This window comes from Puma concolor, chromosome E4 (assembly GCF_028749965.1).
Source record: "Puma concolor isolate L17-30 chromosome E4, mPumCon1.1.hap2, whole genome shotgun sequence".
NCBI classification, from domain to species: domain Eukaryota; kingdom Metazoa; phylum Chordata; class Mammalia; order Carnivora; family Felidae; genus Puma; species Puma concolor.
Window position 1 is genome coordinate 67,045,620 of NC_141683.1, and position 19,488 is coordinate 67,065,107.

Here is a 19,488-nt window from a genome sequence, read left to right on the forward strand (position 1 = left end):
GACGTGTTCTGGAAAGGAAGGAGAAGTCTATGCGGCTGAAGCATAGGGTGTGTGGAGATAACAGGACAAGACGTAGAGCCGGAGAGGTGGGTCAAAGCTGGCTAGCCAATGCCAGGCTACAGAGTTCTGACTGTATCTGTAGTGCGGGGGCTATTGCTTGATATTGATAGTATTAATATTGATTAAGCTGCAGAGTCACCCAGATTTGTGTGTCAGAGAATAGAATCGCTGTTACCTGCTCATTGTAAATTTCCAGCATACTGAATGTAACCTGTACAGAAAAGAACATAAAGTAAATATTCTTTGGAAAGTCATCTTCGGGAAAAAAAAAAAAAAAGTAATGTAGGAACAACAAAAATTTCCCACAAAGGGAAAGGCTATTATTAAATATACCAGTGCTCTATTTCACATGTCGTAAGAGATTCTTGCATAATTTTAATGATCTGGAGGAAGTTATTAATATAAATGAAAAACAGATATACACCTCTGTGTGTGTGTGTGAGTGTGTGTCTTTCAATCTCAATTGGAAACAGAAAAAGATTATTTAAAAAAAATTTTAATGTTTTTCTTTGTGAGAGAGAGCACAAGTAGGGGAGGGGCAGAGAGAGAGGGAGACACAGAATCTGAAGCAGCACAGAGCCTGATGTGGGGTTTTAACCCATGAACTGTGAGACCATGACTTGAGCCAAAGTCGGATGCTTAACTGACTGAGCCACCCAGGTGTGCCAGAAAAAGGTTATTCTTTATTGTTCACCCTCACTCTGAACATATGTACAGAAAAAGGGTGGTTTTTACCCTACTGTGCTTTTGGAATATTGCTGGACAAGCCAGCACCCCTTAAGCAGGAGACTGGAGGGCTCTGAATGGCTCTAGCATAAAGAAAAGGCCCCAAGATACTGACATTTGCCACCACCCCTCTACCAAGGGGAAGGCTGGCTTGTGCATTTCATTACCCCATCGTGGGTCTTGCCAGTCATGTCTCCTGTCCCCAGAGCTTCCAACTAACTTGAGTGTCACATGTTTTAAACAAATGGCCTAGGATTAGCAGACCAGGAAAGCCTCCAATATGAGAAAGCAAACAAACTGTAGAAAAAAAGAACTCCAAGAAAGCAGACAATGCATGGAGTAGAAGAAAACACTTTTAAAAGTCCTATAGGGACACCTGGGTGGTTCAGTCGGTTAAGTGTCCAACTTTGGCTCAGGTCATGATCTCATGGTTCGTGAATTTGAGTCCTGTGTTGGCCTCTGTGCTGACAACTCAGAACCTGGAGTCTGCTTTGGATTCTGTGTCTCCCTCTCTCTCTACCCCTCCCCTGCTCACACTGTGTCTCCCTCTTTCTCAAAAATAAATAAACATTAAAAAATATATTTTAAAAAGTCCTATAATTCCTAGCATCAGAGAAAGAATTCTATCTATGAAAAAACAGGATGCTATTAAAAAGTAAAAAGAGAGTAAGAATGTTTGTACATTAAACTTGAGGAAAGATAGCCAAAGTGACAATGTAGTGGAAGGGTTGTAAGATAGAGTTGAGGGAATCTTCTAGAATAAAGGGGGAAAAAAGACCAAGAAGTGGAAAGCAAGAAGTAAAACATTATACAATTAGAACATTAGCACAAGAGGTCCAAAATCCAATTAAGAGGAGTTCTAGAAGGGAGAACAATTATAAAAGAAATAACATAAGAAAAGCTACTCAGAACTGAAGACAAAGATCGCCAGATTGAAAAGGTTCCCCCAAGTGTCCAGCACAATGAATGAAAAATGCTTACACTAAGACACACCAGACCATCAGGGGTGAAAAAGAAGATCCTAAAAGCTGAGAGAGAAGCTGAAAGTAAAAAAAAAAAAAAAAAAAAAAAAAAAAAAAAATTCACATAGAAAGAATTGGAAACCAGACTGGTACCAGACTTCTCAGCTGCAAAGTTGGAAATCAAAAGAAAATGAATAATGTTGCCAATTATTCTCAGAAACCTGGAATTCTGTTCTGGATACACTTCGATCAATGTGGGAGGAGGAAAAGGTATTTTCAGTGATGCAAAGATGCAAAGTATACCCGATCCACCTATCCTGAGGAAATTGCAGCAGAAGGAGAGCGTAAACTAAGAAACAGAAATATGTTGCATTTAGTAGTCCGAGGAGGCAGCAGAGAAGGATGTGGCAATAGAGTTCCAAAATGACACTTTGCAGTGGCCTTGGGGGAAATACTGCTCCAAATCACAGCAGGAAAATGGAAGACTCTTGCTGAAGGAGACCCCCATCCTTGACTAATGGAGCTGATAAGTCTTGAATGTATTGGAAATAGGATTAATAGGTAGGTGACAGTGCATTGAGAAAAACCCGCAGAGGGATTTATAGAATACCATACACATACACACATACAAGGCAATTAAAAATTCAAAGAAAAACAAGCCCCACAAATTTTAAAATTAAAAAATTAAAGAATACTTGAAGAAAAACAGTGTAGAAAGGCGTTTATGTATTCCTTGGTTCAGCAGTGACTAATAGTTGCACAGCTAAAATGCTAAACACTACTGATTTAACCAAATTTTGCGATAACGCAGCGGTTATGTGGCCAAGAAAGCATCGTGGTGTATGGTGTGGGTGTGATGGGGATAAATTCTTTTTTACCGTGGCAAGAAGGTCAACAGCAATTTCAGACATTTTTACTAAGAGGAGAAAAACCAGCATTGTTTGAAAATATGCAGATGGATACCAGGGCAAATGGCGAAGCATGGAAGATGGTAACCTTTGGGCCACGATGGGCAAGGAGGGGAGGAAGGACAGCAAGACACTGGTGGCTTCCAACAAGGCTGTCAGTGCAATTCTGTACCATCCTTCCATTTAACATGTATGATCTGGGGCGCCTGGGTGGCTCAGTCGGTCAGTTGAGCGTCCAACTCTTGGTTTTGGCTGAGATCGTAATCTCACAGTTCTTGAGATCAAGCCCCACATTGGGCTCTGCACTGAGCATGGAGCCTGCTTAGGATTCTCTCTCTTCCTCTCTCTCTCTCAAAAATAAACATTAAAAAAAAATTAAAAAGTGTACAACCCAATGGTCTTGAGTGTATTCACAGAGCTGTGTAACTACCCCCACAACCTAAGAATGTTTTGTCCCCTCCAAAAAGAACCCCATTAACAGTCACTCTCCACTCGACCTTCTCTGTTCCTCTCTGCTCCGCCCCAACCCTAGGCAATCACCAACCCACTTTTTGTCTCTATAGATTTTTCCTATTCTGGCTATTTTATGTGAAGGGAATCAAATGGTATGGTATCTTTCCTGTGTGGCTTTTTTTCCACTCAGCATAATGTTTTCAAGGTTCATCCATTTTTAAATATTGCTTTGTTTGTTTTACTTTATTTTAGAGAGCGAGCACATGTGAGTAGAGGTGAGGCAGAGAGAGGGAGAGAGAGAATCCCAAGCAGGCTCCATGCCCTGTGCAGAGCCTGATGAGGGGCTCAATCCCACAACCCTGGGATCATGACCTGAACTGATCAAGAGTCTGTCGTTCAACCAACAGAACCACCCAGGTGCCCCAAGTTTCATCCATGTTGTAGCAGGTGCCAGATGCTATAGTTCCTCTCACTGCTGAGTATATTCCATTGTCTGGCCATACCGCCTTCCATTCATCCATTCATCAGTTGATGGCCACTTGGCTTGTTTCCACTTTTTGACCTACGCAAATATGTTGCTGTGCAACATTCATGTATATGTTTTTTGTGTGGGCGTAGGCCTTCCTTTCCCTTAGGTAATTTGGGTTTTTAAACTATGCTTGTATTACTTTGAAAAAAAATTAATTACAAAATTACTAATATACTATAATGTTGACAGTATTTAAGTGATGAGATTGTGAGCAGTTTCTGTTCTCTGACTTGAACACATTGCTTTTAAAATCAGGAGGAAAATTGAGATAAAAAAAAGATGATGCATTGTTGAATTTTCATGACATAAATTTCACCTGTCACTTAGAGGAAACAAACACAGGCTCTGCTTACAGGTATTTGTAGACAATTTACCGTCATGTTTTAAAGACATTTGTTAATGGTTGCTGTCCATCGTGGTGATGTCACCCACCTTCAGTGAATTTAAAATTCAGTGTGGGCCTTCTATGTTGGGGCAAGTAAGAAACTCTGCTGGGGAAACTGAGAAAGAAAATAAAAGTCCTTATCTAGAAATAAAAATCCATAGGGGCACATGGGTGGCTCAGTCGGTTGAGCATCTGACTTCAGCTCAGGTCATGATCTCACTGTTCAGGAGTTTGAGTCCCACATCGGGCTCTGTGCTGACAGCTTGGAGCCTGGAGCCTGCTTCAGATTCTGTGTCTCCCCCTCTCTCTGCCCCTCCCCTGCTCATGCTCTATCTCTCTCTGTCTCTCAAAAAATGAATAAACATTAAAAAAATTTTTGTAAAGAAATAAAAATCCATAAATGAAGATAAAGACACAGCCACAGCCTTAGCAGAAGAGGGGAGTAAAGGTGACTGTAGGAGAGTCAGTGACAGTCTTGTCAAGCAACCCCAACAATGATCGATCCCTTGGGGTGTTAGCTTTTAAGACAGCTGCTTCTAGGATATTCAAAATGCCTTTAAAAAATATTTCCTTGGGTTTGCCTCAGGACAAGAAAAATTCTACATTCTCGTTATCTGCAACTTGATTTTGTGATCCTGAAAACATTTTGCTATGGAAAATTAACATTATCCCCCAATAGAGATGCTGATAATTCGGGGCCAGGGATTTTCAAAATGAGAGAAGAAATCCCTCCAAGAAGGGATTTTAGGAGAGTACACACCTGGTATTCCTGATTTCTCTCCCGCTCCTCAATTGCTTGAAAGAGCTCTTCACATACATTTGGAATGATACCCTTGTTTGCGCCAAGCCCAACCATGGAATAGCTTTTTCCAGAGCCAGTTTGGCCATAGGCTAGGAGGGTGGCATTATAGCCTTGCCAAGCACTGTCCAGAATTCCCCTGCCAAGATCATGGAAAACATCTTTCTGCAAAGAAGATCACAGGCATAGTGTTCAGCTCAGGCTTTTCACGATACCCTCAAAACATAAATATTCTGGTTTTGATGAATTGCTTAATTAGTACTCTATGACCTACTTGAAATAAAATTCTGATGCTGTCTTAGAACCAATAAAATAAAGCTGGAAACCAAAAATGAGATTTGGCCATTTGGAAAACACTGATGATCGTGAATCTTCAACTAGCTGGTGTCCATCAATAGCAAATCTGTGCCTCTCACAGCCTTGCCAAAACCTAGCCTTGCTAGGTCATTAAAATTCAGCAATCAGACAAAAATTTCAAGGTGTCAGAGACTACTCAAAGTGTCTCCTACTTTCTCTTTGTTCTTGACTCCAAACAATAACATCACAAAATCCCTGCACTGATTTCAGTCCTCTGCTGCTGAGCTCTTTTGTGTGTGTGTGTGTGTGTGTGTGAGTGGCCACAAGACCCAGTGGTTTTGGAGCATTTCTACAACACACATACATACATGGGCACACGCTCCCTTTTTAAGTGGGAGACACAGATGCCTGTGCCCACAACTGCTTGAAAGAGAAGATGTGGTCTGCCTCCTTCGTTATCTGGGCCATGACCACAGCCAGCAATATTCTCTTATTTGAGGCTGTTTCAAAAAGTACATTCTTCTCTGATCTCTAATATCAGAGTGCCTGGGAGGCTCAGTTGGTTGAGCATCCAACTCTTGTTGTCAGCTGGGGTTATGATCCCAAATCATGGGATCAAACCCCGTGTCCGGCTCCGTGCTGAGTGTGGGGCCTGTTTGCGATTCTCTCTCTTCCTCTGCCCCTACCCTGCTAATGCACACATGGATGTGCACTCTCTCTCTCTCAAACAACAAAAAAAGATAGTAAGCTTTACATGATCCCTCCATTGCAGTAGGTACATTTGTATAATTTATATAATTTTTACGTCTGGGAAAGATGCACATACCAACATAGTATGATTTATATGTGGACAATAGACAGGAACCGATTTTCTCATACTGTTCATTTCTCATAAGAAAGGAATACAAATTATTACACTACAACGTTTAGGGGAGCTTCAGGCCTAAGATGTATAATTTGGCCAGTGGTTTCTGAAATTGTTGTAATTATGCTTTTCCCAGAGAAATGTGTTCTTACAAAGGGTATCTACTCTATACCTTAAGAGCTATTAGCTAAACCTAAGGAGCACCTACTAAGCTTAGTAAAGTAACTAGTTTTGGAGTTAGAATTACATTTATAATTTCTTCCTACCCACCATCCTGTCATCAAATATACGAAGCATTGTCCTGCACAATGGTGTGTGAAACAGTAATTCTGTGATCTCGTAACAGGTGGTCAAAAAAGCTCGATGGTGCTCCTCATCCCCAAGTGAATTCTTTACAGCACAATTCCTGCAGTCTTTTAAAACTATCTTTTCAAAACTCGAGATGTAATTGATATATAACATTATATTAGGTTCAGGTGAACAACATGTGATATTTGTACATATTGTGAACTGATTACCAGAATTAGTCTTCTTGATAATAGCCATTCTACCTGGTGTGAGGAGATGTGTCGCCGTGGTTTTGATTTGCATTTCCTGATGATGAGTGACATTAAGCATCTTTTCTTGTACCTGTTGGCTATTTGCATATCTTCTTTGGAGAAACTCTCTATTCATTTCCTCTGCCCATTTTTTAATTGGGTTGTTAGCTGTTGTTGTTGTTGTTGTTGTTGTTGTTATTTGCTATTGACTTGTATAAGTTCTTTATCTATTTTGGATATGAACCAGATATATGATGTGCAAATATTTTCTTCCATTTTGTATGTTGCCCTTTCATTTTGCTGATGATTTCCTTATGTACAGAAGCCTTTTTGGTCTGACATAGTCCCACTTACTTACTTACTTTTGTTTTTGTTATTAAATCCAAAACATCATTTCCAAGACTGATATGTAGAAGCTTACCACCTATGTTGCCTCTGAGAAATTTTGTGGGTTTTGCCCTTATGTTCAAGTTTTTAATACATTTCAAGTTAATTTTTGTGAATGGTGTGATGTGGGGGTCCAGTTTCATTCTTTTGCATGTGACTGTCCAGTTTTCCCAAAACCATTTATTGAAAACACTGTCCTTTCCCCTGTCGTCTATGTTTGGCTCCTTTGTCATAGATTAATTGACTATATACACATGGGTTTATTTCTGGGCTCTCTGTTCCATTCCACTGATCTATGTGTGGTTTTATGCCAGTGCCATACTGTTTTGTTTGCCATAGCTCTGTAATATAGTTTGAATCAGAGAGTGTAATGCCTCCTGCTTTGTCCTTCTTTCTCAAGGCTGCTCTATTTGGAGATTTTGTGGTTTCACACATATTTTAGGATTGTTTATTCTATTTCTGTGAAAAATGCCACTGGAATTTTGATGAGGATTGCATTGAATCTGTAGATTGCTATGGATAGTGTGGAAATTTAACAATATTAATTCTTTCAAGCCATGAGCACAGAATATCTTTTCATTTATTTGTGTCTTCTTCAATTTCTTTCATCAGTGTCATCATTTTATGTACAGGTACATATTATGTACAGGTCTTTTACCTCCTTTGTTAAATGTATTACTTGGTATCGTATTGTTTTTGGAAAAAACTCAAAACAGAATTGACACACATTATATTCATCCATTTAAAATATGTCATTTTAGGGGCATGTGGGTGGCTCAGTTGGTTAAGCATGCAACTCTTGATTTCAGCTCACATCATGATCTCATGGTTCATGAGTTCTAACCCTGCATCAGGTTGTGTGCTGATAGTGTAGAGCTTGCTTGGGATTCCCTCTCTTCCCTCTCTTTCTATCATTTTTTTTTATCTTTTCAAAGAAGCAGCTCTTAGTTTCATAGATATTTTCTATTTTATAAGGACCTATTTCATTTATTTTGGCTCTGATCTTTATTATTTTCTCCCTTCTACTAAATTTGGCTTTTGTTTTTTCTATTTATAATTCCTTTAGGAGTAAGGTTAGGTTGTTGAAGATTTTTCTTGTCTGTTGAGGCAGGCCTCTATCACTATTACAATAATAAACTTCCCTCTTTTTTAAAAAAATTTTTAAATGTTTTATTTTTTGAGAGAGAGACAGACAGAGCATGAGCAGGGGAGGGGCAGAGAGAGAAAAGAGATACAGAATCCAGAGCAGGATCCAAGCACTCAGCTATCAGCACAGAGCCTGATGTGGGGCTTGAACCCATGAGCACGAGATCATGACCTGAGCCAAAGTCAGACGCTCAACCCACTGAGTTTTTTTTTTAATGTTTATTTATTTGAGAGAGCGCGCGCGCGCACACACACACACACACACACACACACACACACACACACGGGGGAGGGGCATAGAGGGAGACACAGAATCTGAAACAGGCTCCAGACTCCTAGATGTAAGCACAGAGCCCGATGCGGGACCCGAGCCCACAAACCATAAGATCATGACCTAAACTGAAGTCAGATGCTCAACTGACTGAGCCACCCAGATGCCCCTAAATTCCTCTTAGAACTGCTTTTGCTGCATCCCAAAGATTTTGAACCATTGTGTTTCCATTTTGATTTCTTACCATGTATTTTTTAATTGCCTCTTTGCTGTCCTTTGTTTTGACCCATTGGTTGTTTAGTGTCCACATGTTGGTGTTTTCTCCAGTTTTATTCTTGTAATTGATTTCTAGTTTCATACCCTTGGGGTGAGAAAAGATGCTTGATGTGATTTCAAACTCCTTAAGTTTATTGATGTTTGTTTTGTGGCCTAACATGCACTCTACCCTGGGGAAGGTTCCATGTACACCCAAAAAGAATTTGTATTCTGCTGTTCTTGGATGGGATGTTCTGTATGTATCTGTGAGATTCATCTGATCCCATGTGTCACTCAAAGCCACTGTTTCCTTGTTGATTACTGTCTGGATGACCTATCCACGGACATAAGTGGGGTGTTAAAGTCCCCTCCTATTATTGTATTGCTGTCAATTTCTTCCTTTATGTCTGTTAATATTGTCTTTATATATTTAGGTGCGCCTATGTTGGGTGCAGACAGATTTACAACTGTTATAGCCTCTTGTTGGATTGTTTGTTTTATCATTATAGAATGACTTTCTTTGTCTCTTCTTAGAGTATTTGTTTTAAAGTCTATTTTGTCTGATATAAATATTGTTACTTTGACTTTTTTTTCCCACTTCCATTTGCATGGCATATTTTTTCCATCTTTTTGTTTTCAGTCTCTTTGTGTCCTTGGGCCTAAAGTGGAGTCTCTTGTAGGCAATATATACATGGGTCTTGTTTTTTCACCCAGTCATCCTATGTCTTTTGATTGGAACATTTAGTCCATTTACATTTAAAGTAATTATTTTTTTTAATGCTTATTTATTTATTTTGAGAGAGAGAATTAGTACACAAGTGGGGGAGGAACAGAGGGAGAGAGAGAGACAGAATCCCAAGCAGTTTCCACAGTCACTGCGGAGCCTGACACAGGGCTTGAACTCACGAACTATGAGATCATGACCTGAGCCAAAAATCAAGCGTGGGTGGGGGAGGGGCAGCGAGAGAGAGAGGGAGACACAGAATCAGAAGTAGGCTCCAGGCTCTGAGCTGTCAGCACAGAGCCCAATGCGGGGCCCGAACTCACAAACCATGAGATCAAGACCTGAGCCGAAGTCAGTCGCTCAACCGACTGAGCCACCCAGACGCCCCAGCCACTTTTGTTTTTTAACTTTTATACGGGCCTTACAAGTAATTGATCTACTACCTTTATTATACATTTGCTTTTACCAGTGAAAATTTTCCTTTCATAATTTTCTTCTATATATGGCCTTTTCTTTTCCACTTAAAGAAGTCTTCTTAACATTTCTTATAAGGCTGGTTAAGTGCTGATGAACTTTTTTAATTTTTAATTTTTGCCTGGAAAGCTATCTCTTCTTCAGTTCTAAATGATAATCTCCCCAGGTAGAGTGTTCTTGGTTGTAGGTTTTTTTTTTCTTTCTGCACTTTCCTTTCTGCCACTCACTTCTGTCCTGCCAAGTTTCTGCTGAAAAATCAGCTGATAGGCTTATGGGGGTTTCCCTTGTATATAACCATTTGCTTTTCTCTTGCTGTTCTTTAGATTCTTTAATTTTTGACATTTTAATTATTGTCTTGGTGTGGACTTCCTTGGGTTCATCTTTGTTATGTGGAAGTATGTTCCATCTATCCCTAATTTCTTGAGGGTTTTTATTAAGAATGGATGCTGTATTTTACCAAATGCTTTCTCTGCATCTGTTGAGAGGATCGTATAGTTCTTATCCTTTCCTTTATTAATGTAGTGTATCATGTTGATTAATTTGCAAATATTGAGCCAACCTGCAGCCCAGGAATAAATCCCTCTTGATTATGGTGAATAATTATTTTAATGTACTGTTGGATTCAATTTGCTGGTATCTTGTTGGGAATTTTGACATTTATGTTCATCAGGGATATTGGTTTCTAATTTTCCTTTTTAGTGGGGTCTTTGTCTGGTTTTGGAATCAAGGTAATGCTGGCCTCATAAAAGGAGTTTGGAAGTTTTCCTTCCATTTCTATTTTTTGGAACAGTTTCAGAAGAATAGGTATTAACTTTCCTTTAAATGTCTGGTAGAAATGGAAGCCATCTGGCCCTGGACTTTTGTTTGTTGGGATATTTTTGATTACTGTTTCAATTTCTTTGCTGGTTATGGGTCTGTTCAAATTTTCTATTTCTTCCTGTTTCAGTTTGGTAGTTTATCTGTTTCTAGTAATTTATCCATCTCTTCCAGATTGCCCAATTTGTTGGCATATAATTTTTCATAATATTCTCTTATAATTGTTTGTATTTCTGAGGTGTTCTGATCTCTCCCCTTTCATTTGTAATTTTATTTATTTGAGTTTTTTCTTTTTGATAGTCTTACTAGAGGTTTATCAATCTTATTAATTCTTTTAAAGAACCAGCTCTTAGTTTTGTAGATCTGTTCTACTACTGGATGTTTTTTGTTTCTATGTTATTTACTCCTGCTCTAGTCTTTATTATTTCCCTTCTTCTCCTGGCTTCAGGCTTTATTTTCTGTTCCTTTTCTAGCTCCCTTAGGTGTAAGGTTAGGTTGTGTATTTGAGATCGTTCTTGCTTCTTGAGGTAGACCTGTATTGCAATATACTTCCCTCTTAGGAATGCCTTTGCTGTATCCCAAAGGTCATGGACTGTCATGTTTTCATTTTCATTTTCTTTCATGTATTTTTTTATTTCTTCTTTTAATTTCCTGGCAAATCCATTCATTTTTTAGTAGGATGTTCTCTTTTTTTTATTGTTTGTTTGTTTGTTTGTTTATTTATTCATTCATTCATTCCTTTAGAGAGTGGGGGAGGGGCATAGAATAAGAAAGAGAGCAAATCCTGAGCAGGCTCCACACTGTCAGCATAGAGCGTGACATTGGGCTCAATCTCATGAATGGTGAGATCATGACCTGAACCAAAATCAAGAGTCAGATGCTTAATTAACTGAGCCACCCAGGTGCCCCAATTTAATAGGATGTTCTTTAACCTTCACGTATTTGTGTTCTTTCCAAGTTTTGTTCTTGTGGTTGACTTCAAGTTTTATAGTGTTTTGGTCTGAAAATATGCATGGTATGATCTCAGTCTTTTTGTCCTTGTTGAGGGTTGGTTTGTGACCCAGTATGTGATCTGTTCTGGAGAATGTTCTGTGTACACTCGGAAAGAATGTATATTCTGCTGCTTTAGGTTGGAATGTTCTGAATATATCTGTTAAGTCCATCTGGTACAGTGTGTCATTCAAAGCCATTGTTTCCTTGTTGATTTTCTGCTCAGATGATCTGCCCATTGTTGTAAGCGGGATGTTAAAGTCCCCTACTATTATTGTATTATTATCAATGAGTTTCTTTATGTTTGTTAGTAATTGATTTATATATTTGGGGGCACAAATATGCCCACGTTGGGGGTGTAAATATTTACAATTGTAAGATCTTCTCGTTGGATAGACCCCTTTATTGTGAGATAGGGCCTTTCTTTATTTCTTGTTACTGTCTTTTTTAAATCTCTTTTTTTTTTTTCAACGTTTATTTATTTTTGGGACAGAGAGAGACAGAGCATGAACGGGGGAGGGGCAGAGAGAGAGGGAGACACAGAATCAGAAACAGGCTCCAGGCTCTGAGCCATCAGCCCAGAGCCCGACGCGGGGCTCGAACTCACGGACCGCGAGGTCGTGACCTGGCTGAAGTCGGACGTTTAACCGACTGCACCAGCCAGGCGCCCCGTTACTGTCTTTTTTTAAAAAAATCTAGTTTGGCTTTCTTTTGGCATCCATTAGCATGATAGACGGTTCTCCATCCCCTCACTTTCAGTTTGCTAATGTCTTTGGGTCTAAAATCAGTCTCCTGTAGGCAGCACATAGATGGGTCTTGACACCCTATGTCTTTTGACTGGAGCATTTTGTCCATTTACATTCAGGGTGATTATTGAAAGATATGAGTTAAGTGCCATTGTGTTACCTATAAAGCTGGTGTTTCTAGTGATGTTCTCTATTTATTTCTAGTCTTTGTTGTTTTTGGCCTTTACCTCCCCCACCCCCCAACTCAGAGAGTCCCTCTTAATATTTCTTGCAGGGCTGGTTTAGTGGTTATGAACTCCATTAGTTTTTATTTGGCTGAGAGACTGTTTATCTCTCCTTTTATTCTGAATGACAGCCTTGCTGGATAATGTATTCTTGACTGCATATTTTTCCCTTTCAGCACATTGAATATATCCTGCCATTCCCTTCTGGCCTGCCAAGTTTCTGTGGACAGATCTGCTGCGAACCTGATCTGTCTTCCTTTGTAGGTTAAGGACTTTTTTCCCCCTTGATGCTTTCAGGATTCTTTCCTTGTCTGTGTATTTTGTAAAATTGACTATGATATGCCTTGGTGTTGGCTGGCTTTTGTTGAATTTAATGGGAGTTATCTGTGCTTTGTGGATTTTGATGTCTTTGTCCTTCCTCAGGTTAGGGAAGTTTTCAGCTATGATTTACTCACATAAACCTTCTGCCCCTTTTTCTCTCTCTTCATCTTCTTGGACTCCTATGATTCAAATGTTATTCTGTTTTAATAAGTCACTGAGTTCCCACTGTGATCCATTACCTTTGTTTCCCGCTTCTTTTTTTTTTTTTTTTTTTTTAAATTTTTTTTTTTCAACGTTTCTTATTTTATTTTTTGGGACAGAGAGAGACAGAGCATGAACGGGGGAGGGGCAGAGAGAGAGGGAGACACAGAATCGGAAACAGGCTCCAGGCTCCGAGCCATCAGCCCAGAGCCCGACGCGGGGCTCGAACTCACGGACCGCGAGATCGTGACCAGTGGCTGAAGTCGGACGCTTAACCGACTGCGCCACCCAGGCGCCCCATGTTTCCCGCTTCTTTTTAGCTTCATTATTTTCCATAATTTTATCTTCTGTATCACTAATTTGTTCCTCTGCTTCATCCATCCTCGCTGTTATGGTATCCATTCAGGTTTGCATCTTGGTTATAGCATTTTTAATTTCAGCCTGACAAGATTTTAGGTCTTTTATCTCTAAAGGATTCTGTAATGTCTTCTACGCTTTTTCTCAAGCCCAGCTAGAATCCTTATAATTGTTGTTCTAAATTCTAGTTCAGACATCTTACTTATATCTGTATTAATTAAATTGCTGGCTTTCATTTTGGAGGGAAAAAAGAAAAAGAAAAAAATAATAAAATTTAAATTAAAAAAAATTCTTAAAATAATAAAGGAAGATAGGTCGTAGGTGTGTTTTGGGCTGCATGGTAAGAGAAACTTGATAGAAAAAATAAAACAAAGATAAAAAATTTTTTTGGAAAAATTTGCTTTCTGTATCCAAGAAAAAAGCAAAACCAGAAGCAAAAACAAAAAAAATCCCAAAGGAAGCTAGATTCTGTTTCCTCTAGAGTTGAAGCTTTGCAGCAGTCTACAGTCAGTAGACTTAGGGTGTGGAAAGGGTTTGTGCTGGTCTTCTGTGCGGTTGGTTGGGGGGCTGCTGCTCTGATTCTCAGGTCAACTTGCCCTAGTGGAGATGTGTTTGGAGGGCGCAGTGGGTAGGGCTAGGTGAAATGGCTCCATTCTCCATTTGGTGGCGCTGTTTAGCTCACTGGGGTGGATCTGTGTGAGTGAGCTAGGGGTGAACATGGCTTCCCTCTGGTATCTAGTCTCCAGACTGGGAAGTTCACACCCTTGTAGACATGCACGATCCATCACTCCACCTGTGTCTACCACTTCCATCAGCTCCCTGCCTTCCCCTTCTCTGTGTCCTAGCTGTCCACCTACCAGATGGTGCCTCCCTCCAGAGTTTTATCTCAGGCATGGCTATATTTCAAAACCCCACACTTCAGAGACCCCCCCCCCCCCGCCTCTGCTTGGGCCCATGCTGATCCTCTAGGGGAGGGTCTTGCCATACCGTGGTGCATACCACCTTGTCCCAGGAAATAGTCACATGACCGCACAGTGGCAGTGGCTCAGAGTTTATGGTAAGGTGCCAGGTTTGCTGCCCTTAGCTGGAGTCTTTGTATACTGGTGAATGAATGGGGCAGCTTGATTGTGCCCACCTGGTCTTCCCTATGGAGAGGCCCTGTGGCCTCTACCAAATGCACACCAAGCAGTGGAACTGCTTCTCCCTGGGTGACCCAGGGGATCATCAGATGATGCTGCCCACTTCCCTGTCTCTGCCCTGCTACCTCTCTGGAGTACTGCCAAGCACTGACCTCTGAAACTTCAGACTCTGTGTTCCACTGTTTATAGAAAACTGGTGGTATAGAAACCCTCTCCTTTTTCCCCACCAATGGTTTTGGGGGAGTTTTCTTATGGAATTCCCTGTGCCTGTTTTCATTCATTCTTTTTTTTTTTTTCTTCACTCTTAGCTCAGCTCTCTGTGATCAGGGATCCTTACCCCTGCAGCACCCACCGGCTCTTTTCTCTCACAAATCAACTCTCCACAGTTCCTACTTTTTTTTTGTTTGTAGACTTTTGTACTTTTTGTTTGTACCTTTTTTGTTTGTTTGCACCTTTTTTGTTTGTACTTTTTTTCTGTTTGTAGATGTGCAACCTTGTTCTCTAAGACTTCTGATCGATTTCTTGGGTGTTTAGAACGATTTGATATTTATCTAGCTGATCGGGGGAGGAAGCAAGTTTAGGGTCACCCTAATCCTCCGCCATCTTTACCCTCTCTTCAGGGAAGTTTGATTTCCAGGAAGTTCTCTCCTATTTTAAGTTTACTGAGAGTTTTAATTCTGATTGGGTGTTGAATTTTGTCAAATGCTTTTTCTGCATCTGACCCTATATTCCACCCCTGTATTGTGTTCTTATGATGAATTACTTTGCTATTCAAATGTTTAGCCAGTCTTAAATTACCAGGAAAAGTCCCACTTGATTGATTTTATATATAGATACACGCTTTGTACCTTTTGCACCATATATATATATATATATATATATATATATATATATAGTTTTTTAAATCTTTTGTTGGATTCTATTCACTGAAATTTTGTGAATTTTTGTGTCTGTCTTCATGATAGACATTGCAGTGTTTTTGTAATCTTGGGCTGTTTTTGGTGTAATATTGTCTTCAAAAAATGAATGTTCCATCTTCTGTCAGCTCTAAGATTTTTTTTTAAAGATTTCTCATTATTTCTTCCTTTGGTAGAATTCACAGGAAAGGCATCTTGGCCTAGAATTTTCTTTGTTAGAAGGTTTTAACCATAAATTCAATTTCTTGAGGGCTATTTGAATTATCTGTTTTTGTGTGACCTTTGGTGGCTTGTATCATTTCATCTAACTTGTTGAATGTATTAGCAATAAGTTTTTCACAGTAGTCCCATTTTTTTTAAATGTCTGTAAGATTTGTTGTGATGACTCTCTTTCATTTCTCATCTTGGTACTGTTATGTTTTTTTCTTTTATTTATTTATTTATTTATTTTCAACGTTTATTTATTTTTGGGACAGAGAGAGAGCATGAATGGGGGAGGGGCAGAGAGAGAGGGAGACACAGAATCGGAAACAGGCTCCAGGCTCCGAGCCATCAGCCCAGAGCCCGACGCGGGGCTCGAACTCACGGACCGCGAGATCGTGACCTGGCTGAAGTCGGACGCTTAACCGACTGCGCCACCCAGGCGCCCGTTATGTTTTTTTCTTAACCAATTGGGGTAGAGATTCAATTTTATTCATCTTTTAAAAAAAATTTTTTTTAAACATTTATTTATTTTTGAGACAGAGAGAGCATGAACGGGGGAGGGTCAGAGAGAGAGGAAGACACAGAATCTGAAACAGGCTCCAGGCTCTGAGCCATCAGTACAGAGCCTGACACGGGGCTGGAACTCACGAACCGCGAGATCATGACCTGAGCCGAAGTCGGACGCTTAACTGACTGAGCCACCCAGGCGCCCCTTATTCATCTTTTGAAAGAATTAGCTTTGACAAAGTTCATAGACTTTTCCTATTATTTTAATGTTTTGCATTAATTACTGTTTTTATCCTTATTTCTTCCTCTGCTTGCTTTGTGTTTAATTTGCTCTTCTTTTTCTAAATTATTAGGTGGAAGACTCAAGATTGTGCTTCTCTAATAACTTAATGCTATAAAATTTTTCTAAGCCCTGTGGTAGCTGTGTTCCACAAACTTTGATAAATTTTTAAATTTTTATTCAGTTTTTTAAAATGTTTATTTATTTTTGAGAAAGAGAGACACAGAGTGTGAGTGGGGAGGGGCAGAGAGAGAGGGGGACACAGAATCTAAAGTGAGCTCCAGGTTCTGAGCTGTCAGCACAGAGCCCCGTTGCGGGGCTTGAACTCACAAATGGTAAGAGCAGACCTGAGCCAAAGTCAGACACTCAACTGACGGTGCCACCCAGGCACCCCTTAAACTTTTATTCAAAGTATTTACTAATTTGTGGTTTTTCCTTGATCTATGAATTATTTAATTTTTTTTTTTAATGTTTGTTTTTGAGGGAGAGCATGTGAGCAGGGAAGGGCGGAGAGAGAGACAGAGAATCCCAAGCAGGCTCCATGCTGTCAGCACAGAACCCGATGTGGGGCTCAAATTCATGGACTGTGAGATGATGACCTGAGCCTAAAATCAATAGTGGGACGCTTAACCAACTGAGCCACCCAGGCACCCCATAATGGAATGTGTTCTTAATGAATTATCATTATAGAATGTTTCTTGTTCGAAGTCTACTTTATGTGATATAGTAGTTTTCTCTGTAGTTTTCTTTTCATAGTGTTTACATGGTAGTATCTATTTTTAAGTTGGGTTTCGACAGACAGATGTAGTTGGATCTGGTTTTTCCTATCAAATCTGATCATCTGACTTTTAGTTGGCATGTTTATTTACATTTGGTGTAATAACTAATATGGCTGGCATTAAGTCTACCATCTTGCTATTTGTATTCTACTTATCCCATCTCCTTTTAACTTTTCCCCACTTTTCCTGCCTTGTTTTGAATGCTTCATGATCCCATTTCCCCACAACTGACTGATTAGTTGTAATTCTGTTTGATTTTTTTATTGATTTTTACTGATTTATCTAGGATGGTTGTTCTCAAAGTGCATTCGAGGGGCCATGAGGCCCTTTCAGTGAGTTTGTGAAGTCAGAGCTACTTGATAGAGGCTATTTTTAGGAGTGGTTTAATAAATCTGCAAGCTTTCAGCTGTCTTTGAAAGACAACTAGGCAGACAAGAATGGAGAGAAAAGTTTTGGGGGAAATAAACAGAGTCTCAGTGACCTGTGGGGCAAGGGCGATCGGAATCACAGAAGGAATAAGGTGGGCAGCAGAAAGAGATTTGAAAAAATGAGTTGAAAGTGTTCCAAATTTGATGGAAACTATACACACCCAGATCCAAGAAACTTCGTGAGCTTTGTCCAGATTGAAATGATCACCTCTCCATCGTACCCCATCATAACCCATATTCCTATCACAGAACCTGTAACATTTTTTAATGCACCATAAGTCTCCCCATACCAAGTTGTGGGCAACTTTATTATGGAATAATGCAAAGCACACGATAAATACTTGATAAAACAAGTGTTCTTAAATGCTGAGTGCATCACATATTTTGCTTATTTTATCTCGGGCAAAATATAACTGATGCTTCTTTTTTAAAATATGCCAATATGTTGGGAAATCAATTGATTTGAGTGCCTAAAAATTATTTAGACAATAGCTGCACTTTTGGACCCCATGTTTAGCATGAAAAAGGAATTAATTTAAAATCAACTCTCAAATGGAAGTATATATCGTACCATGCTTGTATTACACAATTGTACTGTCCTATTAACATTTTATTTAAAAACAAATAAACTTCCTTTGAAGTTGTGTTTTAAAGCAATTTACCTGGCTTGCAAATTTACTGCTAGGATCAGTTGAAATAAACACACCATCTTTATCCTTTTGAAATCCATCGTGAGACCAATAGGCCAGGTCAAAAGTAAACGTCTTCCTATGTTCTGGATTCTTAGGGTCTTGTATGGTTGTGGTGGTTCTGGAATGCATGGAAATCACACATTTGCTCCCAGAATTCTTCTCTCTCTACAGTCAAATTACAAATTCGGTCAATCATTGTAGTATCTCTGTCTTCCAAGCTGTTTTGCAAGTCTTTATACACACCTTGTAAAAAATTAAGGCAGGAACTTACCATCGATTCATTTTGTTCTCCGTGTGTGTGTTTTAACATTGGTGAAGTGTTTTGTTATAAATGCCATTTGAACTTGTGTATTTAAATAAGTGCCAGTTCACAATCCTAATTTTGAGAAAGGGGTTCTTCTTGGTGTTATTCTTAGCAGCCGTTATGACAAACAGTGACTCTTTCACTCAGAATTTTTGAGTCTTATCTCTAGTCATATTAATTTTCTGAGAGTAGCCTAACACCCAACTATACTAATGGCGATAACGATAGCAACAGAGAGCTTCTTCCCTGTTTCACGCGCCAGTGAGACTGGTGAAAATCATTAAAGAAAAAATGAAAATGGAAAAACAACCATTTCAAGACTCTGGTAATGGTCCTAAGGGCAAACAGCCAATGACAAAACATCTATTCAAAGGAATTGTATCAAAAATGTTAAGGTGGAATCTGGTGTGTGAAGTGAGACCATGCCTTCTTCCCCCTGCCCGCTGAGCCAGGTGGAGACTCCGCTCCAGACTGCTGGAGCCCCGACCACAAGGCTCCCTCTCCCCCCAGATTCCAGTCGCAGGGCTTTCTTCCCGGCAGGAGCATGATATCAGCATTTCACGTCCTGCCCCCATCAGCCTGTTGCGGAGGCTAAGTGCAGGGAGGGTCTTGGTGAGAGGTGGGATGCCTTCTTGCACCCAGTGCCCACGCATGCAGGGAGGCTCCACTTTGTTATGTCATGCTGAGAATACAAGGGTGCTGGCTGTCCTTGCCCCGGCCCGAGGTGGTGGTCCCATGCCGGGGGGGGGGGGGGGGGGGGGGGGGATCAGCTGAGGATCTCAGACTGCTGTCCCACATTCCTC

General features: G+C 40.0%; 1 protein-coding gene across 1 annotated transcript in view; it reads right to left on the reverse strand.

The window, feature by feature from the left end:
* Positions 1-19,488, reverse strand: part of LOC112863134 (kinesin-like protein KIF28P) — an 81,230-nt gene that overhangs the window by 59,808 nt on the left and 1,934 nt on the right. The window contains exons 2-4 of the mRNA XM_086693469.1: positions 18,352-18,546; positions 4,784-4,987; positions 236-271 (exon numbers count right to left, since the gene is read on the reverse strand). Of these exons, the coding sequence (XP_086549595.1) occupies positions 236-271; positions 4,784-4,987; positions 18,352-18,546 (435 nt within the window). The remainder of the gene's footprint in view (positions 1-235; positions 272-4,783; positions 4,988-18,351; positions 18,547-19,488) is intronic.